The sequence below is a fragment of the Aplidium turbinatum genome, chromosome 4 (assembly GCF_918807975.1).
Source record: "Aplidium turbinatum chromosome 4, kaAplTurb1.1, whole genome shotgun sequence".
Classification (NCBI taxonomy): Eukaryota; Metazoa; Chordata; class Ascidiacea; order Aplousobranchia; family Polyclinidae; genus Aplidium; species Aplidium turbinatum.
In genome coordinates, this window is record NC_137475.1 from 33,173,627 (window position 1) to 33,198,492 (window position 24,866).

General features: G+C 37.6%; 1 protein-coding gene across 1 annotated transcript in view; it reads right to left on the reverse strand.

Moving 5' to 3' along the window:
• LOC145769322 (uncharacterized) overlaps nucleotides 1-24,866 on the reverse strand; it is a 38,580-nt gene extending 13,714 nt beyond the window's left edge. Inside the window, exons 1-33 of the mRNA XM_082580917.1 lie at nucleotides 24,777-24,866; nucleotides 23,611-23,765; nucleotides 22,389-22,572; nucleotides 21,651-21,874; nucleotides 19,786-19,948; nucleotides 18,892-19,054; nucleotides 18,486-18,719; nucleotides 17,887-18,052; nucleotides 17,314-17,421; nucleotides 16,265-16,393; nucleotides 15,874-15,985; nucleotides 15,313-15,401; nucleotides 15,038-15,153; nucleotides 14,158-14,294; nucleotides 13,125-13,431; nucleotides 12,575-12,741; nucleotides 12,168-12,236; nucleotides 11,612-11,728; nucleotides 11,093-11,214; nucleotides 10,747-10,852; nucleotides 10,100-10,225; nucleotides 9,273-9,472; nucleotides 8,817-8,969; nucleotides 8,309-8,402; nucleotides 7,222-7,371; nucleotides 6,486-6,649; nucleotides 5,514-5,675; nucleotides 5,060-5,204; nucleotides 4,414-4,563; nucleotides 3,927-4,086; nucleotides 2,642-2,801; nucleotides 2,314-2,493; nucleotides 86-279 (exon numbers count right to left, since the gene is read on the reverse strand). Of these exons, the coding sequence (XP_082437043.1) occupies nucleotides 86-279; nucleotides 2,314-2,493; nucleotides 2,642-2,801; nucleotides 3,927-4,086; nucleotides 4,414-4,563; nucleotides 5,060-5,204; nucleotides 5,514-5,675; nucleotides 6,486-6,649; nucleotides 7,222-7,371; nucleotides 8,309-8,402; nucleotides 8,817-8,969; nucleotides 9,273-9,472; nucleotides 10,100-10,225; nucleotides 10,747-10,852; nucleotides 11,093-11,214; nucleotides 11,612-11,728; nucleotides 12,168-12,236; nucleotides 12,575-12,741; nucleotides 13,125-13,431; nucleotides 14,158-14,294; nucleotides 15,038-15,153; nucleotides 15,313-15,401; nucleotides 15,874-15,985; nucleotides 16,265-16,393; nucleotides 17,314-17,421; nucleotides 17,887-18,052; nucleotides 18,486-18,719; nucleotides 18,892-19,054; nucleotides 19,786-19,948; nucleotides 21,651-21,874; nucleotides 22,389-22,572; nucleotides 23,611-23,744 (4,885 nt within the window). The 5' untranslated portion in view covers nucleotides 23,745-23,765; nucleotides 24,777-24,866. The remainder of the gene's footprint in view (nucleotides 1-85; nucleotides 280-2,313; nucleotides 2,494-2,641; nucleotides 2,802-3,926; nucleotides 4,087-4,413; nucleotides 4,564-5,059; nucleotides 5,205-5,513; nucleotides 5,676-6,485; nucleotides 6,650-7,221; nucleotides 7,372-8,308; nucleotides 8,403-8,816; nucleotides 8,970-9,272; nucleotides 9,473-10,099; nucleotides 10,226-10,746; nucleotides 10,853-11,092; nucleotides 11,215-11,611; nucleotides 11,729-12,167; nucleotides 12,237-12,574; nucleotides 12,742-13,124; nucleotides 13,432-14,157; nucleotides 14,295-15,037; nucleotides 15,154-15,312; nucleotides 15,402-15,873; nucleotides 15,986-16,264; nucleotides 16,394-17,313; nucleotides 17,422-17,886; nucleotides 18,053-18,485; nucleotides 18,720-18,891; nucleotides 19,055-19,785; nucleotides 19,949-21,650; nucleotides 21,875-22,388; nucleotides 22,573-23,610; nucleotides 23,766-24,776) is intronic.

Genomic DNA, 24,866 nt, shown 5'->3' on the forward strand with positions numbered 1-24,866 from the left:
AATTATAAAAGTGTATCATCATTCAATTTCAAAACTTTTCATCAAGTAGACGTAAAAGTACATCAAAGTGCAACATCCCACTTACCGTCTAAAGCCTGATAAGCGATGGTCCCGTTGTTCAAGACTTCTTGAAGTAGCAAGGACACGCCGAGAAGTTCTCCATTTGCCAGTTGCCTCTCTAGATCTTTCAGCCCAGCTAGACACAGTTGCATGCACGACTCTGGGTCGCGCCACTGTTCAGAGTAAGCCGTGGGGTGGCGCCCGTGAGAGGCTAAAAAACTAAACACAAAAACTACATTCAAACTTTTCCACTCTTTCATTATATTTTTTTACTTAAATTAACCCTTTAATGCCCGGACTACTTTCTACAAACAAAAAATTTTTTTTTTTGTTTTTTAGTGACATTTGTGACCCAATAAATCCATTTTTATCAAAAATTTTATTTTTTGTGTTTTAAAAAAAAAATTAAAAAATGTTGCCAAATGGCTACATTGGGCATACAGAGTGCGCAAATATGAAAATTCTTAGATACAAATTATCTTGTAAATTCGATCGCTGAAGGTCAAAAACCGAAGAAGAAATGTTATATGCATTTTACAAAGAGTAACCAGAAAACTAAAATGGCTTTAAGATTCTTTGGCAGGCTATTTGCAATTTACATTATATTCCTCTGGAGGAATTTGCTGACATTTCGATTACAGATGCTCTATCAAGGGATTCACTTCGATTGTCATAGCCTTTCCTCCTCTCTTTTCTTCATATCTGTGTTATCATTGAAGTGCATGCAACAGCGTTTCAAATCTGTTGCGTGGCATTCAGTCAGCTATTAGAGAGTATCTCGTTCGTCTTTCCCATTACATCCTTCTCGAAGGCATCTTTACAATACTGATGTGTAGGAGGAGCACTCCTATAAGCTTTTTCATTTCAGCAATAGATGTAATCAAGACATGTCCGTCTTTTTGATGAGCGTAGAGTTTTGATTCACGGACAATATTTCCAAACAGCTCGTCATCAAAAAACTCTAAAAAATACTCCAAAGGGGTTTCATATTCAGATAGAGTATACCCTTGATCCTCCCACTGAACATCCAAACTGGGTTTAAATACCTCCTTCTTCCACGTACACTGGCGTTTTGTGGTTTTACTGGTTGAGCGTTTTGTCGGTTGAACCTCTTTCACACTTTCCTCAACCACTTCCACTTGTGGCTGTCTTGTAGTAGAAGGCGCCGAAGATAACCTTGATGAAGAAGTAGGCATTCCGCATCTTCATCGGACTCATTCTCTTACTCTGAAATGTCACCAGCGGGCACAACTATCGCAATATCCCATTCAACACCAAATCTACATTATTTTCATCAATTGTAGATAATTCAGGCAGCGTTACAGTAAAGAACGTATCTGCATAAAAAGTAAAAAAAAATCAAAAATTTATTCTATTCCATGGAATTTGGACTCTTTCTACGCCCAATGTAGCCATTTGGCTACATCAAAATTTCGGGTAACATAACTAAGATTAAAAACATTAACTTCAAAATTAAAGTATTTAGGCTAGTTATTTGTTGATATGACTTTGTGAAAACACACAAAAGTGCAATCATTTCTTCAAATAAACAAATCTGCAGTGCTCTGAAGCTGCCTCATTTTCTGACTATTTCAACTTTTCAATGGTCACCTCATCACCATGCTTTCTTCGGAAGGGAATTGTGGGTAATTAGTGTTTCCAATCAATTTCTTTGCTATTATTGTCTTCACAAGAGATAGAATGGTGGATTAAACCATGACAAAAAAACATATTTGTTTTTAAAAAAGTTACAGGGGCCCCTCAATTAAGGTGTGCCAATTGGCTACACTGGGCATTAAAGGGTTAAACAAGTTTGCTTTTATAACTACTCGAAATGAAAACTTACGACAAAAATTGCATGTAACTGATACAGATACTTTTGGTGAGCTAAAAACTCGCTGGAAATCATTCTGTTTCACAAAAGATTCCAACTAAAAAAATTATCCTTAAATTAATTTTCGTCAGTTTTGGAGCCGAAAAGCATAATATGTGCATTGTGCAATAGATGCGACGGTATATGAATGTTATTATTCTTATTAGTATTTTAACCATCGTGATTCTACACTAGAATCAAACTATTAATTCTATCCAATTCAGAAATAAAATGTTATCCGTAATATACGGATTTGTGAAACATAATTCTTATTTCAGCTGGTAACCAGTCCTTTCTGATATTGATCCAACGTCTTCAAACATCAATGTAAAAAAGGGACTAATTTTCTGGCTAGAATAGCACCGCGTGGATATACCAACCTGAGCCAGGGGTAACTAAGGACAGCATCCCCAGCGCCGGGAACAAGGGGTTCAGGAACACGAATCTGAGGCCGGGTCAAAGCTGGTTCCAATGCGTTGCTGAAACGAGCTAGACCAAACTCCATGTTGTCTGTGATGGTTTGGTAAGCTGTCACGTTGTTCACCGCCATGAACGCCTCGCTGAAGATGAATAAATTGTCAACTTTATGATGACCAAATGGACAAAAGTTAGGAGAAAATCATTTCACTGCTAAAAGCTTAATACATTAGACGTTAAAGACACGATACACGCAGTGAAACTGACTCGACAAAATCAAAGCCATTTTACCGTATCGCAAATCGGACAGCCGCCTCAAATTCCACGAAAAAAACCTCTTTCCTGAGCTCCAGAAACTCGGCCACTTTAGCAGGGTCTTGTGTGTAAGGCGATGGTCCAACGTCTAGGGCGTTTATTTGCTCTTGAATCTCACTGAGCTGAGCTCCGATACCTTTAAATGAAAATTGAGACAAAGTGTCGAGAATTGCATTAAAGTATTCAAGTTTGTGGAATTTCATTTTTTAATGTAAAGTTTAGAATTATGGTTAAGTACTGCGCTGAGGATGGCTGATGTGGCGGTGGGATGGCGCAACGGATAAGGCGTTGGCTTTCCAATTACGCAAACCTGGTTCGACTCCCGGCTTCAGCTGGTTGTTGAAAACACCGCTCACCTCTACCCAAGGTGTAATAAATTGGGTGGGCGTAGTTGCTGAAGTAAAGGCGGCCGAGAGAAAAGAACTGGCCACCCTACTCTCCTTAGTGCCGAAGGCTTAGTACAATGAGAACCTTATCTTCTCATACCCGACACTTGAATCAAGTATGGGACCCCCCTTTACCCTTTTACTGCGCTGAGGCGGTGGGATGACGCAGCGGATAAGGCGCTCGCTTTCCAAACATGCAATCCAGGTTCGACTCCCGGCTTAAGCTGGTTGTTGAAAACACCGCTCATCTCTACCCAGGGTGTGATAAATTGAGTGGGCATAGTTGCTGAAGGAAACTCGGCCGAGAGAAAGGAACTGGCCACCCTACTCTCGTTAGTGCCGAAGGCTTAGTATAATGCCGAACCTTATCTTCTCACCCACGATGATTGGACCAAGTATGGGCTCACCTTATCTTAATGCTCTACGATAGGACAGTAGGGCTGTTCAAAACAAAAATATTTCAAAATATTTCGTTTTGAAGCGAAATTGCATGTCTTAATTTCGTTTCGAAATGATTTCTGAGTGAAGCATTTCGTTTCGTAGAATTATGTTTAAAATTTTCTGCTGATTTCTAATGCAATGGTCTGCTAGCTGTAAAATATTTCGTTTCAAAATATTTCGTTTCGACATAAAAAACATTTATCTTGATTTCGTTTCGTAGCAAAAAGCTTTCAGGATTTCGTTTCGTTTCGACTTGAAAAAGTTCGTTTCGAACAGCCCTCATATACAGTTTATCTTGCAAACATTACAATTTTGATAAGGTAAAACTGGTAATTTGTGTTAACAAAATGCCATACACCTGAAAAAACGTCAAATGGTGACATTGATAATAAAAATGATCAAAAATTAAATTAAAAAAAGATAAGTGAGCCTACCTTCTCCGCCTCCCCATTCAGCGGCAGCGGTGTACCCAATTTGGCCGAGTTTGTACAGCTCAGGCGCGCTCCCGAGTCGCGCCCTGGCGCACAGGTGCAAGATGATGTCATGCAGAGACGAAGCAATTCGTAACCAATTTCTCAAAAAGGAATCTTGGCTCTGTAAAAAAAAGTAGATTTAAAATTTATGTAAGAAATAAGGTAGGGCGTGTGTGAATATTCCGTTGATTTAAAGCTGCAGCATGAGTAAACAATATTATTTTCAAACGAAGAAAACTGGTTTAGGTCTGCACCAGAAGACCACCTCTTGAGTAAAGTGATTGTTGGTGTAATTTCCAAAACTGAAGAGTTAACAAGTTCACTTCAACGAATGAAGAAAATAAAATCTGCATCAGTGGTTGTCACCACCTGCCAAAACGAAGCATCAAACATTACTTTTCTAGTCTAAAAACACCAACAACACCGGCTTATCATAGCCGAGTAATACCTCGTAATCCATGTTGCGATGACTTGCCAGAACCTCAGTGAAGTGAGGAATAAACCAGAGGTTCATAAAGCACTTGCCATCGGGGGAAAGAACTCGTCTCGGCCGCTTTTGAAACGACTTTGGATCGGGAATCATCCCGCCAACATCGTCCTGAAAAAGTAAACGTTGCTCATCTGATCACGAATCGTATTCAGACGTTGATACAATGTAAAAAAAACGAGTTTGTGACTGAAATTAGACTGCAAGGTAATTTTGATGACAACCGTTCAATGACCGACAAAATTTCCGAGCGCAATTAACCAATTTCAGTAAATATGTATAAGATGATATTAATATGCTATGCGGTACGGTAGAGTGGGCAAAGCACTTGGCTTTTAACTATACAAACCTGGTTCGATACCCAGTTAAGCTAGATGTTGAAAACACTGCTAACCTTTAATTAAAATGTAACAAACCAAACGGGCATACTTGGTGAAGGAAACACTATCGAAAGAAAAGACCTGGCCGTCTACCCTCATTTGTGTTGTAGGCCTAGTGCAGCGGAAACCTCTTTCCAATGAACAACAGTCGGTCGAAACAACAAAAACACATGAGGAAAGTTGACTAAAAGTATGTTTGTGAATATGAAACAAGACAAGTCAGTTACCAGTTTTCTTTTCTTTTCCGAAGGCCTCCCGATCATAAAGTTATGTTCGCGCATGCTCGGGAAAGGTTCCAGGGCTGCCAGAATGCTGCTGTAGCAAGCGATGATCTGCGACCGCATTGCGTGGAGGCTCGTTCGAAAAGCAACCCTGGAAAATGATTTTGATAATAAAACAACAACTAAACCCGCAAAAACTACAAAAATTTGAAGTAAAACTTTACGAAAGTGGTGAAATTTAGGTGAGGAATTTTTTTCTCATTCGTATTTGTCCGTAAAATTTAAATAATAAACTGATGTGATATGAATAAAACCGTAAATTACAGAATAAAACCGTAAATAAAACCGTAAATTTTTCACCAAACAAACTTTAAAGTTTGGTGAGAAATAACTTCATGCCGGTGAAAAAATTTCAAAAATAAAAATATACAGAAAAGCCAAAACACGAGAAACCGCTCACTCTCTGCAAAAATCCGCCACCAGGCTTCGTTTCAATTTTTCTGTTTCGGTTTCGCTCCTCAATTTCATCCCCTGTGTTTCTTTTTTATGTATGTAAGCGTTCACCACGACGTCACGTGGTCCAACCTTATCCAATTGCACGGAGATAAACGGCTCTGGAGACCTGAAGGCAGTTCAAAAAACAAACTTAAAAATATCATTTTAACAAGTACACTAGTACAGGATCAAGTTACTTCTTCACGCCACACGACATAAGAAGATAGTGGACAACTACTGCACAGTGCACAGGCCCTAGAAATGTTTCAACGAACATTTTCCTCTCGGAGCTTGAACATTATTGGCTTGTTTTCTATTAATCAATGATAAATACTTTTATCTCAAAAAAGCTCCGTATTTCGGCCAATGCCTGGTTAGAAAACTCCGTATAACTTTTACATTGTAGTTTATTTTCTAAGTCTGCAGACGTTGAATTAATGCAAACTGACATTTTTTAAGCTGGATATAAGCGAGCAGCAGAGCATGCTGGGTTGGTAGCTCATCAACATGAACTCGCGGCCATGCAAAGAAATAAAAACAAAATCAGAAGGTACATTTTTCCAGCAGTGTCGTAAGGAACTTTCATACGTTCAACAGTTGATTATTAAGCCAGTTTCGTCGGCATTTTCGCGTGAATGTATTAGGTTTTAATCACGGGATGAAAGAACTTAAAAAAAAACTGAAAATCCAAAGTCGGTGCAGACCTTACATGTAAAAAATAAAACAAGATTTTAGATCGGTGTCATGTGAACAATGTTGCTGGGTTATTTTCTGTGTTAGTCTTAGCGTGGTACTGCTGCCTTTGGTTCAAGAATATCACCACTTCACCAAAATTGTATTAATGGAAAGTCGACCAAGATAAAAAAGCAGGCTTCAATAAAAACGGATCGTGCTTAGACGTTAGTTAAACGTCAAATGCTAGCAATCTAACCATCACCGTTTGATCTTGTCAAATCCAAACTTCAATTTCCCGCTGTAAGTCTGCGCGCGAGGTATTCGCCTGCCACCTGGTGACGTCATACCCGACCTGACAGTGCCCTGCGTCACAGTCGTCGCCACGCTGATGTTGCTGCGTGATTCAGACGTGTCCACGCCTCCCTCCTGTGTTTTTGAGGTAATATTCAACGTTAGGAAACGGTCAATTTGTGGTATGAAACTTGAATATTGCGAAAAGGTTTTTCATAACCCGAAGTTTTTTTTGTCTGACTCTATACTTCAGTCTGGCGACAAGCTCTTAAAGAGGTTCGTGACAAAAAATGCAGCTTCGAGCTATGAAACGCCTTTCCCACGAAATATTCAAGGTTGTTAGCATTTTGTCTTTAAATCCAAACTTTTTTGGGTAAAATTTTCCCCCTTTCCAAAAGCTAATGTCTCTTAGAAACTGAAGGCGGATGATGAAACACACCAACTCTGCTATCTTATCATGAAGTGCATACCAAGATCCCAGAGCATGGTGTAAATACAACGTGAAATAATGTATATAATGAGTTATGCAAGAAAAAAGACAATGGGCACGTTTCTAAAGTCTTTGGTATGATCTAACCAGGAATCAAACCCAGACCTACCAGCACTAGAGCCAAAAGCGATAACCACTCGGCCACTGAAGTGATTAACCAGTTTGACAATAAAAAAACAATTAGCTGTGGTTTGAGTTGAGTACAAAAATTCCGTACCTTTAAATTGTCGCCAGAAGGCACTTTCACTTCTCTCCACAGAGCGCAGTTTGTCGATTGAGTGACAGCGACAGTGAGAACGTTCTTGTGCGTCACTTGACACGTCACTGAAAGTCTGAGATTCTCCAAACTTCCTTCTCTCTTAAGAAGCTGTACGAGAAATATATTGCACATAAAAATATATTATAGAAATCTACATATAAATACTACATAAAATAAAAATATACATAGAAGATCTTCAAGAAATATTGGACGATGTCAACTCAATTGGTGAAAATTTAAATATGAAAATTAACGCTAAAATTCACATCAATTATAATCTCAAAACCACCAGACATTCCAGTACTACAGATCATAAGTTACAATGAAATATACAAAAAGGAAAATCTTTTTCTATCTTGGACTTTTAATAACTAAAAATGGGAGGTGTGACTATGAAATTCTAAGGTAAACAGAAATTGCAAGAACTACATTTGAAAAAATGAAAAATGTGTTAATTAGTCAAAGTTTAAATTCAGCAATTCCTCAAAGGATATTAAAATGCTATATCTGGTCAAACCTTTTACCCAATTTTGAACTTCTTGGACAGTATCACAAAAAATAAAGAAACGATGCCTTCGACCTCTGGACTTATAGGCAAATGCTAAAAAATTTATGGAAACAACAGATCATTAACGATGAAATATTATCCGAATTCAATTCAAGCAAAATTCTCTTATAAATAGTCAAACCAAGAAAATTGAAATATTTCGGACGCACAAAACTCGTTATAAATATCATTAATAGAAAGGAAGAAAAACTGTAAAAAAAACAAAGGCAGATCAAGAATGATTTGGACAACAAACATCACTAAATAGACGAAATTAAGTTACGAAAGTGCAATACGAACAGCTCATGGTCGAGAACAATGGCGCATTGTATCCAACTCTCAATACGAGGGAAGGACATAATGATGATACGATTTTCTTTCTGATCCAAAGCAACGTCTTAAATGCAGAAAAAATGACGCCGATTTGTCAGAAAAGAGAATTCACACGTGGAATTTTTAATTCAGTATTTGTTAAGTGGATGGCAAGTCACCAGTCACCTGAACCACTCCTTCACGACTGCTGAAGCTGAACTTCGGCAAATGGTTTTCATCTAATTCTTGAACAGCCAACTGCAGTGTGGGAGGCACGTATCTACAATGCATACGTAAGCAGGACTTGTCAATTGATGTCAACGTCTACAGACGTTGAATCAATGTAAAAATTAACAATTTTGCAGTCTGTGTTATACGATTAGTTATATAATAAATCAATGCATATAAAAGAAAATTGTATAAACCTGACGAGAGAAGTAAGAACATTTGTGAAGTGAACAACGATCCAAGCTGCTAAAAGCGAAACTCAATCTATTGCATCTTTTATTTTGTTGGTGATAAAACAAACTTTTTTTTTCAGAATAGAGAGTTCATAAGAAGAACGCGTTGTGGATTTACTCTACTAAATTTACAAAACATAAAAAGAATGCATCTATTGTAGTTATTTAGCATTTCTTCACAGCTGCAAAGATTATCTTAACAAACAGAGAATAGTGTTATTACTTGGACTTACCTGTCAGCATTGTTGTCGTCGACAACAAAGATACCAAGCATTGAAGGAGGAGGATCGACGCGTTCTTTTTTGGCGGCAAATTCGAACTGCAAAACCCGCAGATACATGTGGAATTCCCCGTAGCCCATCTCGGTGGCCAACTGCTTGTACAATCTAAGTCATAAATTGAAACACAATGAGTGCCTCCATCAAATCGGTTGGTATTTAAAATGTTTAGTAGGCAATGCTGCTAAGAAAATACTGTGAAAAGAGTGGCTAGTTTCCTTCGTTAAATCAAGATTTTTTTTAAATCCTGTACACTAAATAAAATAATTTAAATCCTGTACACTAAATGCTTAATACCGCTGTTTCGATGGTTTGTCTTCCCTGAATTCAACTAAAACAGCCTGATTTGAAGCCAAGCATCTTTAAGCAATTTTCGCATTCGGCAAGGCATTCAGCAAGCTACGTTCGTACCTTGATAAGATCTCTGTCTCCCAAGAGGCCTCTATAAGCCGGCTTCGTAGCAACACGGCTTCCACTGCCGATTTCCACAACTTAATGCTGGAAGCTTCGTCGAGCTGAGTCTCTTCTCCAGCCTCGTTGATCGGATTTAAAATCGATTCTATGACGTCATTCATCAGATACACGTCTTCGACAAAATCTCCAGCAAAAACCTGAATCGAATATTGACACGAAAGTTAGTGTTGTCAAAATTGTCATTGTTGAAAGTCGCAGCGCAAGGCTGTGACTTGGCAAGAGTGAAAGTGACTTTTTCCACTTAACACTTCGGCGAGCACCATAAGCTACAACAGGGTGAAAAATTAGATAAAATTGAAATTAGACCGGATTCGGCTACAAGAGACAAAACGATATTTGAATTTAAGTCTCCTTTTTGGGCTAAAAAGGTTTCCATGAAAATTAAAAGTGTCAGTCATTTTTACGTGCACGGACATTTTGCCGAAAGGACATTTTGCCGAAAGACATTTTGCCGAAAGACATTTTGCCGAAAGACATTTTGCCGAAAGGACATTTTGCCGAAAGACATTTTGCCGATGGACAAATTGCCGAAAGGACTAAGGTTGTGAACGATAGACTAAAAGTCATTGTGGAGAATATTGATACATATAACCCAAAAATGAGTTTCGGAAAAATGTCCATTTAGCAAAATGGCTTTCGGCAAAATGTCCTTTCGGCAAAATGTCTTTCGGCAAAATGTTTTTCGGCAAAATGTCCTTTCGGCAAAATGTCCTTTCGGCAAAATGTCCGGGTACCCATTTTTAGGAAATTAGTCTAAAACTGACATCTTTTTGAGCTTGTGGTGCGAAGGAGGAGCCGATGGATGCCAAGCCTTCCCATTCACGCTGCGCGTGCTCCAGCACCTGCTTCTCCAAGGCGATGCATTCGCTCGTGCTGGACGGACGGTGTATCTGGAAGAAGACGTAATCGAGTGATGAGGAAAATCTTCCAAAATGAGCAGTGAGAATCTTACGTGCTTTGCAATAAAAATAGCGAAAATAAAATGTAATACTAAAACCAAAATTACATTCAAAATAGCAAAAACAATATAAATAAAGCCGTAAAAATATTGAAGATGCGCTTTGAGGTGCAAAAGGGTTGCCAGTTCTCCATCTTGAGATGTTTTGTCATCTTGCTGTGTCTATTTTAAGGAATAGCAAATATGAAGCTGCCATCTATCTTGACTTGTCTTTCCAATGGCAGACTGGAAGTGTAGTATCTTCAACCTTACATCTTACTGGTGAGAGTTCGATTCCGCTCGGATCAGAGAGTTTGAAAACGGTACGATATAGGTTTTGTTCTTACATACATATTGTAAAAAGCACACTAATTGTAGATATGGGCACATTATTGGTAATAATAAGACTAACATACAATAAAGTAATTTAGCTGTTGCATAACGTCTTCAAATAAACAGTAACATTATTTTTACATTTTTCAGTTCATGAACCGCCAGTCCCAAGGCTTCTATGACTCTGTTCGCTACTACTCCAAGCAACGGGTGAAACTCTAGCATATCAACATGCTGCAGGGAAGGCCTGAAAGAAAGGACTGTGATCAGCATAAGAAACCTACACAAGAACTAAACAAAAACTGCATTTAAACTATGGAGAACAGGCATCACATGGTACTTAAAAAGCATGATGAAAAATTTCACTTCTCTTACCGAACGACTTCGCAGACTACGAAACTGCAAGTAGTTCTACGACTGTGCCTCTAAATCAAACATACAAATCAAACGGATGCAAAAATGTCGGCGACATAGCCAGAAAATTCACCTTGACAAATTAACGGAGATTTCCTGCCTTGCACTGCTGGATATCGGCATACCAGGAATGTGTACCGGTCTGGCAACCCTGTTCAGGTAGTGCTTGTTGTTGTCCATGTGATTGGTCAAAATCTGAACGAACAACGCAAGTGAGTGAAAACCATACATGGATCGCATCAACTCTACTGTATAAATTTGAGCGAAAGAAAAAACAATTGAAAGCCTGCAGTGTATAAAATATAGCGGTTTCAAGATTGAGAAGAAGAGTAAGTCTGAACAGTCAGGAGTCAGTCTCACAACACATTCACACAATGCTTGTTCAAATGCTAAAGCTTTCTTTGATGAAAAAGTTACACTCAATTATTCTAGGCTATGTGTAGATTTTTCTTGATCGGGTTTAAAAATGAACACACTTGTTTTTTTGTGGGTCAAAAGTACTAACAATAACTCAGATATTTCTGCGAAGACAACCTTCCATAGATGATTACTTTAATCTGACGAAAGAGCTTAAATAGTAATAATAACCTACCTGAGAAAGTAAGGAGGTTTTTAACCTCAAACAAGCGCACTCAGCGCGGTAAGTACGGATGAAGTATTCCTGTGTAAAGTCGTAGCGTGGTCGCTGGTGTATGACGTCAGTGATCATCTTCACGTACGAGAGCAAGAAAAAAGAGAAGAAATTTGTCATTTTAGAACTTGGTTTGTCAACAATCACCAGCATATAAACCTTCGTCAAGTGGATACCAGGGGTTCTAGACCAGTACAATCATTATTCTTGGACCAGAATCTATGCATTTGTCATGCAGTCTATCATCCAGAATTCATAAAATTGATCACCTCCATAGGTGTAACTCATCTATGCTATTGACCAATCTTCGTTAATATGGGCTTAAGGCCACGACGCTTATGAGCTTACTGCAATTTTATGTCAGAAAGTTTTCAAAGGGACGTTGAATCCTGATCGATTTGGCTGTGACTTTGCGGTAACTTCTTTATAAATTTAACATTCAGCATGCAACACAAAGGTAAACAATGCCAATGAGCGCACAAAATGACTTCTTGCTAAAACTTTCGAAGAACTGTACCTGGGCTATGTTGTGGCGTTCAGTGGGGTCGAACGTGGTGTGGTAAGCTTCAATGTAACAATCCAAAAGCTGAACGAAAAAAAAATGTAAATGCTCATAACCACAACAACAACCTGCCATAAGTTTTTCACTGCTTTTTAATGACAAGTCCATACAGTTCAGGACCTTGGCTAGAAGGGAAAAATTCTTTGTTTTTTCTCGTGGTAGTCCGGCATGGCGATGCGAGGGTTATGTAACTAACATTAGTGAACTGCACAACATGTTTCAAAACAACATTTGCTTTAAGGTGGCATAAAACGATTGCGGTGAATTAAGTAACTGTGTATGTTAGGTAAAGTATCTTCAGTAAAGTGGTCTTCAAATACCAGCCGATGAATGCTTCATGTGTCAAACAACACACGCCTTACCTTCCTTTTATTGACTAGAAAGTTAAGCTCGCAAGTCCACATGTCGAGGAGCACAGCAAATCTGTCAACATCTCTGTGGCCGTATGACGAAATATCAACTTCCCCAGGAACCTCCAGCCTCTGCTGGGTCTTCTCGGCCTGCGATCGCCTCAACACAGCTCGAGTAGCTGTGATGGTTGATGAGGATAATTGAGATTTTGATAAAAAAAAGTTAATAAAATCCAGAATGGCACAAAGAAGCAAGTTTCCACAAGGGAATATGTTTTAGGATGTCCTCAATTTGTGTTAAAAGTGACAGGTAAAATATGAATGGAACATGGAATAGAAAAACACAAGCGACTTGATCATCAGGAAATTGGAACTTTACAAAGGTTTTGAGTTGATAAGAAGATAAAAGCATAAGCATGGAAATAGCTTATTTGTATTTAAAACACGAAAATCGAGCTACAACTAATAACAAAATTGACACAGCCATCAAACATCGACTTAAATTCGATGAAGTCTATTGAACATTTAAACTAAAAAATAACGAATAAAAAAGATCGTGTACCCGTGTCCCTTTCAATGAACTGGGACGCCATGAGAACCAATTCATCATCCAGAGCTTGAAAATCGGATATTGCACAATCGTACATGATGTAGTATCCTCGGTGATCCTGGACATGAGGAGTGGAATCAGCTCCAAGCGCTCCAGATGACACCACTGCTGCGGTGATGCAGCTCTTCCAGTCTCCACCACCATCTCCTCCTGTGTGAGATTTTGCTCCTCCAAGATGTTCGTGCTCATCAAGATCGAGAGAATAGAAATCATCATGGTTTTCAACTCCCGCAAACTCCATGAACTCATCTTGATCGATCTGGGATCATAAAAGAGTCGGTGATGATCGCAAGCAGGTGGCTTGCATACAAAGACACAACTTTTCAACTATGCTTTGAGTGTGATGATTTCAAGGAAAAATTTCAATGTGGAAAAAGGTTTAAACGCCAATAGCCTTTCTGGCCATTGTTGGAAATCAAACTACTGTGTGTTCTTTATTTTGATAGTAGACGTTTCGCAAGCGCTATCAGCAATTTGCTGAGTCCTCTTTCGAATTCGTTAGAAACAGGAATAAGCGTTGTTACTTATTCAACATTGAACGTGAAACGTATCAAAAAACAGGGTTGATTCAGTTTTGTAATCCAGATTTCACAAGCTCAGTCAAAAGATAGTCCTACAACATTTGATGTCGACTATGACAAAACAAAATCTTCAACCTTTTTTTACCAAAAGGCGATATCCGACGTACATAAGCTTTAAAAGCACATTTGATTGCCCTGTGCTATTTCAAGGTCACTCTAAAAGGACACTTCTGATGAAAGGATGTTTCGCTGATCTCTATAGCACCTTTCGTGGACGAGTGGTGGGGCACTTCCAAAAGGCTAAGGAAGTCGCCGGTTCCACACTCGCGTAAAGCACGCGGAGCTGTGTCCTTGAAAGACAATTAGTGGCATGCTTCATGGTGGAAAAAAAAATAGCTTAATTGCTGTATCAACCACATAAACCACGTTTTCCCAGCCATGAGTTTGGAAACGACAAAATGCACCTTGTAGTCAGCAGGAGTGTTGTGCACGTATTGATGAGAGCCGATGCCATAAGGGTTGCCTCTTCCTCCTTGGGAGTTATTCGTTTTGGAGTTGTTGGAAGTTTGAGATCGATGGTCCGTAGTTTTCGATAGTGATGCTAATAAACGACAGATGATGAAAGTTATAATGAAATATATCATTGATGAACACTCTTTGAATAATCATCATCTAAAGACGACAATGATAAATTCTGAAACATTGACCCAGTGTAAATATATATAAAGGATCATATCCCAAAGACAAAGAGTTCGACCTGAATAGTTGACTTACAATATTTCACTCATATGTCGTTGGAAGTTCAATTAGTTAATAAAAATCTCAATAAGTAATAAAAAAATCTTTGAAGAAAGACAGATTTTGTGTCAAAGGTTGATGCCATTGCATCATCAACACCTCTTCTATCAATCACTGTAATCCCCACAGAATTACGCACATCCTCACAATAATGTTGAAAATGGGTCAAGATCAGTACCTATACTTAAAATGAAATAAATTTATTTTCGAAAGAAAGTGCAAGTAAGTATCCAAAATTAAAGTCAAAGAAAACGGGCTTTAAATCTTAATCTCTCGATGCCGAATTGCTCCACACTTCTCTTAAGGTTAGGCTTGCAGTTGTTAGGCGGTGCTGTTACAATGATGATCCTATCCGAAGTACATATTCACAAGTCAATATTCACAAGTATATATTCATCGTTAACTCTTCTATTATTCATTGACAAAAAAATCTTTGAAAAAAGTCGCCTTTTTTGCTTATTACAGTAAAATAAGATATGGGGAAACCCAAGGCGGCAACTTGATAGTCGAATAAACATCAACACAATTTTAAAAAAGTAGTGAAACCTTTCTTCTTTTGAGAAGTGTTGCTGTCTTGTCCACCTCCTCCTGTGTCTTCTTCAGGGTTCTGGTCAGACTCGTGAGAAAGTCCACCATCGTAGATTGTTATCGTTCTTTCAATGCTAAGGAAAAGTTGTGAAACAAGAATGAAGTAAAAGTTGATTAATTCCTTTGTTCTTTGGCGTGTATTCCATAGTAAAAATTGCAAGCAATAAAAAATTCACCAATTGTTGCCAAAAATAAAACTTCAAGAAATCACTTTTTCAAATTAGTTCAATTACCTTCTAAAGTAGTTGAGTATGCCCAGACACTGTCTTCTTAAATCTCGAATTTTCAGATGACGAAGATGTAGAAACGACAGGTAAGCGCCCTTTGAAAACAGTTGCTACATGAAAGAAAACTACTTTTGATATATACTCCGCGTAGAAGTGTCATAGGTAAAAGAAACATGAAGATTTTAACACTATTCAACATAGCGACTTATCATCGCTTATTGCGCTAGCAAATTCGGTTCTATCGCAGTGACGTAACTAGAAACAAAATTTTAGGAGTCGACAAAGCAACTGATGGAGGAAAAATATTTTTTAATGTTTGAAATAAAAAGTTGTTTTAAAATATAGCTACTAAATACAGCTAAACATTTATGAAACGTCATTTAACATGTAATACAACGTTATTTAAACGTTGTAATAGTGTTAAAAATTCTTTTAGGGTGAGATGATAAAATTTTGGGAGGTGATAGCTCTCCAAAGCCCCCCCCCCCCCCGGCCCCCCCATGTGGTTACATCTCTATTCTACCCACAGACGTGCGTACAATTGCCTGCTGTCAGGACAAAACAAACCTGAATAACAGTTGGATCTTGGTTGGCGGAATCGTCACCTTCGTCTAATCCCAGCATCTGCATCGTGTTGGCGTAATCATAGCTGTCCTTCTTCCTGCTGTGCCCTCCGAACCTGTCCGTGAACAACCAAAGAAACCAATTTAAACTCCATCTTAAAAATCTAGAAACCATAATTCCAAATAGTCGTTCAGAAATAAGAGCTATGATCGCTTCATCAGTACATCAGAAAAAAAGAGATACATGTTTCAAAGCTGTAAAGTTAGACACTTGCTCCAGACTCTGACCATTGTACACTGCACCGTATGGCGTATGCATCAACCTCATTCAACAACAGCGTCTTATTTATTGAAACCCAAGATTTGAATCCTATGCATAAATGTAAGAGTCCTACCTTGATCGGTCTGAAGCAGCGTTCGAATCTTTCGACGTGTCACTGGCGTCAGACGAAGAGTTGTTGACATATTTCTCAGCGCCTTCGTAGATTGTACGCCAGAGAGTGTCCGTTTTTTGGGTTCCACGACTGTGACGTTAACAAACGGTTTGTTGACGACGTTTTTACGGAAGTGAGCTTGGAAGTTATTTTTTGCGAATCGTGAATGCTTGATGGGAAATATGATAAAAACCGCGAGGAAAAATTACGAATGAGTCCAAAGCTGTAAATTTATTATAGTATAGCCAACCATACAAACTTCTAAGAAGCTCTTTGTCTGAGCCTCAATCCCTAAAGCTCGACTTTCAATAATTTTTTTAAATCTTGGCTTCTCAGTCATTTCAATCCCATCCAAAGTTGTCCAAAATTTGTAAAATAAGCTATAAACCACTATTGTGAATATGAAAAATAATAAATCAAACTAGATTCTCTATTGCTATAAACTACACTTTTGCGCCATATTTTATAGAATACATTCAGAAAGAAATCTTGGCTGTAAGTGGTTTTCAAAATCTAAGTGAAACAACAGAATAGAGCATTCGAATGTGACAGTGTAAATATAGAGAGCTATATTCATGTTTGCACACGCGTCCGAAGCAACGTCATTTGAGCTGCGGTTTGAACTTGTACAGCATTCAAACAAAAGAATGCGTGAATGGGGAAAAGCTTAAGTGAATGTACCTTTCAGTTGCTCTAAAAAAGTTGAAGTTTCCGAACGGTCTGAATGACTTCACAAGGGTCCTTGTTTCAAACTTGATATTACAAGCGACGATTTGTGAAGCTGTTTTGGTTAGTCATATCTAGGCTTACCACACCCTGTGGTTGAAGATTTAAATTAAGTAGACGAAAAGGCAAAGAAGCCAATCTTCGTGTCCACCTTCAGGCATGCCTTTAAGTGTCTTGCCAGACACAGCGGCATGCTCTTGAATGGTGTCGAACCGGTGTCCTTGTGATGTTGTTAATAGGCATTCAGACGTTATATAAACGTCGAATCGCACATGAATACTCACGTGTGTGTTGTAGTTGCAATGGCTCGGACAGTGGGCGGTTCCCTTACTGCCACAGCGTGTTCCTTCAGTGCTTCCGTGACCCGAGCAAAGTCGTCTACTCTGAGAAACCTTGCCAGGAAACAAAACGTTATGTTTAGTCACAATTTGGTCAAAAATCGTTTGTTTTTGCGTTGTTTCCTTTTTGTGGACCTATAGAAACTAGTGACATTCACGAAATCAAAAACAAATTTTCAGATTTAAGAGGATGAGGTCATTTAGAATAAATGTTAAAGCTGTTCGAAGGAAAAATATTTTGAAATAAAGAACTAGTTAGTTTCGTTTTGATCCGAAATTTCTTATTCTGGTTTCGTTTAACTTCGAATTAAGTTTCCTGATGAAGAATTTCGTTCTATTTCAAAACAAACGCAGTTCTACTCAAAGCTATGCTGTGCACACTGTACAAAACCTACAAACATACTTCAATCATTTTCCTGTGATTATGACATTTCATAGATGCTTTCTTTTAATTAAAATGTAGTAGAATCAGATATTATCAGAACAAAACGCAAAATCTGCAGTACAAGAGAAACTGACATGTTCTGAGAACGCAAGAGTTCGTCTGGTCTTTTGCTTTGCTTCAAATACGTCGTCTGTCGCAGTTGAGTCGCGTCATTCCTTGGTTTTATTCGAACAAACTTCACCCAATTGCTCGGCTTCTTCAGACAGTGTGAGGCGGAGTCAGCGCCCCAGTGTTCGTATCCTGCCGGAATAATGTTTTTTTTTTTAGAAACCAAAACGTTCATGTGACTGCGTTTCAACATAAAACACTTCGCTTTGAAATACGATTTTGAAATACGATTTTTAACTGCTTTGTGGTTAGAAAAACGTTTGAATGAGAGATCTATTACACAAAACAGAATCACTTTATGCTACAAGATTTTCTCTAAGAAAAACGGGCATGGTCAGTAGTTGATTGAAATAAAACAAAAAACAAAGCTAGCTTTAGAAAGTGATAACAATTCATAGATTAGGTAGGCAACAGAGACGAAACGTTTTAGTATTCTAGAATTTGGATAGCCAACAATGACTAAGGGTGAAGATGCTTGAGCTGATATTTTCATTGTCTATACGTTTGGTTTAACCTATGATCAAATTATGATTCATTCAGGTTTGTTTATTTTAAGAACACCAACCTTCAACCGTGTTGTCGTACTGATAGAACTTGTTGCAGTCCAACTGACGGTTGAACAGATTCTTGAAGTGGCGGTTTACTGCGCCAAATAATTCCATCTCGTCGGCGGATGTAACCAGTTCAGACCGGATTGCAATTCCGTATTCAGTTGTCAATGATTCTAATTGATCTCTGAAGTTTGACAACTCCGTCATGTGACATGGGATGCCCATAGTAACTTCGTTTGACACAAGACCTACAAGTACATATCGACATAAATACAAAGTTGAATCGATAATCATAATCTTTATTTGACCCTCAAAAAGCAGTTCTAAGTTGTGTTACCCTGTCCTCCTAACGACCTAACCGAAGCAAAATGTTTGCTGGAAGTGGTTGTTAGCAATGTTCCAAAAAACATCGTAAATTACCTGAGAATGCGAGGTCGGATGTGATGGTCATAGATGATCCTCCTACTCCTGATGATGACTTGAGAGACGTGGACGACGCAGATAAAAAGGAGAAATCCAGACCGGCAGTCATGTTCCTCCAGGCAGCCTTGTTGTCGGTAGCAGCCTGGTTCATCACATCCAACTGGAGTCAAAAAAATTCATGTCAGAAATTTTAAACAATAACTATAGCGATGGAAATTTATTAAAACAATAAGTTACTTCTAACTCGTATCATATGCAACATGCATCGGTCAAGGTTAGTTCATTAAGCTTACAAATACAAAGAAAGCAAAACGGCAACTGCTAATGTTCACAACTGATTTATTGTCTCATGAATCGCGTCATCTTTTAGGGTTTAACCCTTTGAGGACCGCTGGGACATATGTGTCCCACGAAGTTGACAGTGACTTCTAAAACGGTAAGTGACAAGTTTAACCCTTTGAGGACTGCTGGGACATATGTGTCCCATGGAGTTGACAGTGACCATGAAGTTGACAGTGACTTCTAAAAACGGTAAGTGACAAGAATTACTTCACCGCATAAAGAATCTATGTTGAACCGCCAAGACTTAGCTTTAGAATAGACATTTGCAGTCACAGACATATTCTGATTAATCTGAAATATTTCCGCACACTACCTGATTTTCAATGAAATACTTTATCAATTTTAAACAAAGGACGATTCGAACAAACTGCAACTTTTGGTTGTACGGTAATAAAGCATCACAAAATTAAGAAATGATTACTAAGAAACTGTACAAATTATATGCTTTCCAATCAAAAAAAGATCCCAAACTGTATATAACTCATGTTTAGCAAACGTTTCGAACACGAAACTGTTTTCATCTTCAGTGCTTTCATTCTATTACTTTACCTCCATATTTGACTTTACTGGAGCAGCCAGTTGTAGGTCAATATCGTTCTTGTGGATGGTCGGGAGCCATTCAAGAAGCTTGACAAAGGAAAACACCTTCTTCGTGGAACGAAGATGAACGACCAACCAGCGGAAGAATATGGCCATGTCTTCTGACTTCAAACTAAACAAAGCAAACAAAAATAAATTTCAGAAGGACAGCAAAATATATAACGCAAATTGTTGAAAGAAATGTAGGGTAAAATTGACACAAGTTCTAACATCTACTGAAGTGTGTTGAAGATATCTCATTCTCAGTGGAAAGCCATCTCGCTCTGAAAATATGGTATGACAAGATTCAATGACGATGGTTCAACTCTAGGTGCATGCATTGGAGCATTATACTGAAAAGATAGCCTTAAAATTAAAAAAAAAACGTGCTTGATGAATTAACATCCTGGGAACAACATCTCAGCTGAAGGCAGACATTCCAAGCTGCCAACCCAGATGGCGGAGACAATGATTTACAGCTTCTAGAAGCTTCCGAAGAAGATTTTTTAGTTAGAAAAAATATTTCAAGAATCTATCAAACAAATCAATCAGGGCAGTAATTTTGTGCAGATGAAGATGAGCGTATGCTATGACGGTGGGTGCATGTGCAGTGTGCACTGCGCAGTAGAGAAACTACTTTCGACATTTCATTTATCAAACAAACGTAAAAAACGTTTCATTGTCATTTTTAAAAAATGTAAATTTTTAGTGTGATGATAATTAAATCGAGACGTAATTTTACAACTACAGAAGTTCATTCATAAGCCATAGTTCGGCTCTTAGCTTGAGGTTCGGCTGCGGCCAACATTGTGTACTGTAGCTTGCCCAGCTTGCTTCAAACCAAAAGTTGATTTCTTTACTATCACAATTAAATCGGCTTTTAGAAATATCGAATATCTGTGTTGTCACATTGAGGCAGATAACAAACCATAAGTGAGTGACATTTGAAACTACTTTTTGTATTATATACTTGACACACTGAAGGACATTTTGTTGTCATGTGTTATGTCGCACAAAGCTAGACCATTGATCTTTCCGTATTGTTACATTTTGTTAAACATTCGCTGCCAAAAGGGACAAAGAGTTAAAGAGCATTTTATTTAATTGGTGATGAAACCAGACATACAATGTATGGGGATGGTAAGAAAGTATTTGACTTATTTTAAAATCTTTAACACAATTAAAAGCTTAAATACTTATGTTGAAAACATTGCTTTGTGAAAGAAATGGCATAGAGCACTATATAAAACTTAATTTATTCCAAAAGCTTTCGCCCACAAGTATGGCCTAATTAGCACATCATTATCAATAATCAATTTAAATAAGAACGATGTATTGGTGAGGTCATACCTGTGTTGCGAAAGCTTTAAACAAGAAATATCATCTTATCAATTTGGTATGGTAGGCCTACTCTCTGCTATGTTTTAAATTGTTATACATCATACTGCTCATCCAATTGGTCTGGATTTTATCGATAAATTCAAGGGAAGATGTTCTAAAAACGTTTTGTGACAAACTGTTATCTTGATATTGCTTTGACATGTCGAAAATATTACAGCCGATGAAATTTTCATTCAAGAGCTGCTGTCACGTAAAGTGACACGAACCTATGTATACCATCACTATTTATTTTTGCTATTAACCAACATTACCTGTAGCCAGCTAACGAAGTTAATCTTTTTTACATTATTTCAACGTCAGAAGACGTTGAATTAATGAAAACAAGGACCAACTATGTTTATTGAGTACTTTAATCCAATAAACACCACACATATCGTATTTACTGAACAGGAACAAAATCAAATCGTGTGTAACAATAGACTTAGACTTGTCACCTTTTTACAGCGTCGTTTTGCCCGAGAATATGTGAATGGTAAGCAGCGGACAGCCGGTAAGCCCTGTGCTTGGCGTCGTCGTAGTCAGCTTTGATCTCAGCCAGTCTACGAATATACTTGGGGTACATTCGCTCTATGGCGTCGGTGTGTTCGCAAAATCGTCTCCACCGCAACATGTGGAGATGCTTGCAATGGACAAGGGCTTGCATGCGATCGAGATAAAACTGCGATATTGAAAAAAAAAATGAACATCAACATCACTATTCTTGACACATTTGCAGACCATGGGATTTGTGCCCAGACCAGAGCAACGACTGTGGCAAATGGCTCAGAAAACCCAAAGAGGATGCATCGGCCATCACCAAAGCCGAACAAACCACAATAGAAAGGAAAATAATTCTTAACACCACTATTTTCAACCTTTCTTTATTGCATGCTAAACGTTTAGCTCTTTATTTGAATAATTTTCACTTCTTTGTCAAGTTGCTTTTTTTTTCAGTGATATGTAAGCAGAAAATACAAAGTATTTTGATGCCTCTCTGACGTTTCGCACGCCAAAAGAATGAGCATCCTCTTGGTTGTAATAAGCTATTCAAAACATAAGATTTTTTATTTCAAATCGGCCAACGAAAATAAGCAAATAGCACAACGTGTAATGAATTCCAATTACTTAGGCATAACAAGAAACACAAAAAAGCCAAATAAAACAAAAAAGCCGCTATATTGGTCTGGCCTTACCTGGTGCAGTAACAAGGGCAACCCTTGTTCGGTCACATCTGAATTTAATGTTGCTTCAAGTTCTTCTATCATGACTAGGCCTTGGCTCTTCAGCGGTTGAACCCCACCGACATCTAACGCTCTTTTAATGTTCATTTTTCGCTCCTTTTGAAAGTAGATGGGCGTCATTGGTGAAGGTATGGAGCTGAACAAATAAAGCAATTAAAAACTGACTTTTAACGCTTTCAGTAAAACTGCTTTTCCTTATCTGAACAAGCTCTTCAATTATGTCGATATTTTGTGATGGTAAAAAACGTACAGTTACAAAGCATATCTTAATTGTTAGTAATCTTACATAATAAACAAAATGAGAACACTTCTGTAAAACTACAACTAACCACCATTTTAACACTGTGCATAATATAAATTTAAATAAAGCAGTTGTAGCTTATCAAAAGATCTGATATCATGTTAATTTCATTATCTTTTGCATATATTCAATCAAACTTTGTTTTTGTTAAAGTTTATTGGTAATGGGCATTTCAAATGTCAGCTCACTCAACATCAGACTACACTGTTGAGATTTACAAAAATGAAAAACATTTGCTCGAGCCAATGATAAGCTGCTATCACATGCCAACTGTGAATATGAAAGAATAAAGTCATTGCTTCATGCACTCAGCCGGTATTAAGTTTAGAGCATCATCACATAAGGGGTAAAAAAGAGAGAGCCTCTAACCTTTGGAGTGACAAAGAAGGTTCAAACGAAGAAGAAGCATCACATATACTTGCATGATAGAACATTTAACACACAAGCTGGTATTTTTTGTACAACATTTCCTCTCAAAAAGGTAAACGACCTCAATGCAAAAATGAATAGCATTGAAATGCAGACATGTACAGTTGTACATTGAATATTATGACAGCTAAAACAAATAAAAACATTGCCATCTCTTAAATAAATCTGCAAATCGTTAATAATTGCAAGGATAGGCTATGATACAATTTCTCAAAATGTTGCAACTGCGCCAAAATCCTTGTATTTAGTAAATCATTTCTCTCATGAGCACACTTTAACGTTCACGTTTTGTCGCTAACTACCTTTTTTTCAGACCCCTGCTATATTGTGGAAAGTGATATTATTTTTTTGCTTTGACGGTTGAAAATATAAAACATGATGATGATGACAAGCAAACATAATCATAATCATTAAGCTAAAAGTAAAACAAATGAAACGATATACCTGATTGCTCTGACATTCTTCCCATACAACATTTCACTTTCTTCGATTTCATTTTTTAGTTCCCCGATTTCCTTCTTCAATTTTTGTTCGATAACCCGAACTTTCTCACAGTTAGAAAGTTTATAATGATCCATTCTGGTAAGTTTTCAACTCAACTGTTAAAAAAACAAAATCAACATTCTAAACACGAATGTCTGAGATAATTTTAGAGATCAATTTGTGAAAATCAGTCTTTGGTCGAAGACAGCTTGTCAATGCTATGTACAAAAAATACTTTTTTCTAATCATTAAAGCTAAATTTTGCATCATGAAGCTGAGCAATTCTTTAAAACAATCTTCTGATAAATGTGCTTGCTTGTCCAAATGTGCTAAGGTATATGTTCATGAAAAGTGATATACTCTTTGTGCTAATATTGCAAATGGTAAAGTTTTAATTTGCTTCATCTTGTACTTTCCTGGAGGCCTATATTTGACATGATAAACACATCTAACGAAGGTTAAATAATAAATAAAACTTTAATTTTTAATACTACAAAAAGTGCTCAATGCCTAGCAAAAAAACAAGCAGAGAGAGAATTACATCAAATATAGTTACTACTCTCTAAAACCTTTACAGCCTGTTTCACCCTAAAAGGAGGATCATCAGAAAGTCCTTATTGAAATAGAAACTCTTTCAAATATATTCTATTTGAATATGGACCTTGTGATGATCCCCCTTTTAGAGTGAAACAAGCTGTGAAGCTGTAGAGGTTTTAGAGAGTATATAGTAGCTATATTCGATGTAAAGTTAAGGTAATATATCTACAAGCTCCAGCGAAACTGAGGAAAAGATAAATTTGCGGTTAATATGCAAAATTGCAAATATCATAACATACAGTATAGCCTATGTTGACTAAATTTAGATCTAGCAAATAGAAACAATTGTCTAATGAAAACAAACAGCCAATTGCAGAAATACAGTAATTTACTTTGCACTGTTTGAAAAGTCTGGTTTGAAAACAATTCACTGTACAATTGTCCAATCTGTGGTTTCAGTGATACCTCCGTCATAAAGCTTTCAATATACATACGGTAAGTATAAAATACACCAAAACAACCAACCGTGATAGCAAAGTACAAATTGAAAGTAAGTAATTGTTCAACTTATTTCTGCAAGATATACTCACCAGTCAAAAAGAATGTGATGGTAAATGATGAAACTTTGCAAAATAAATAATGATTTATCCTTTTGATATCATTTTGAAGATGTTTATGAG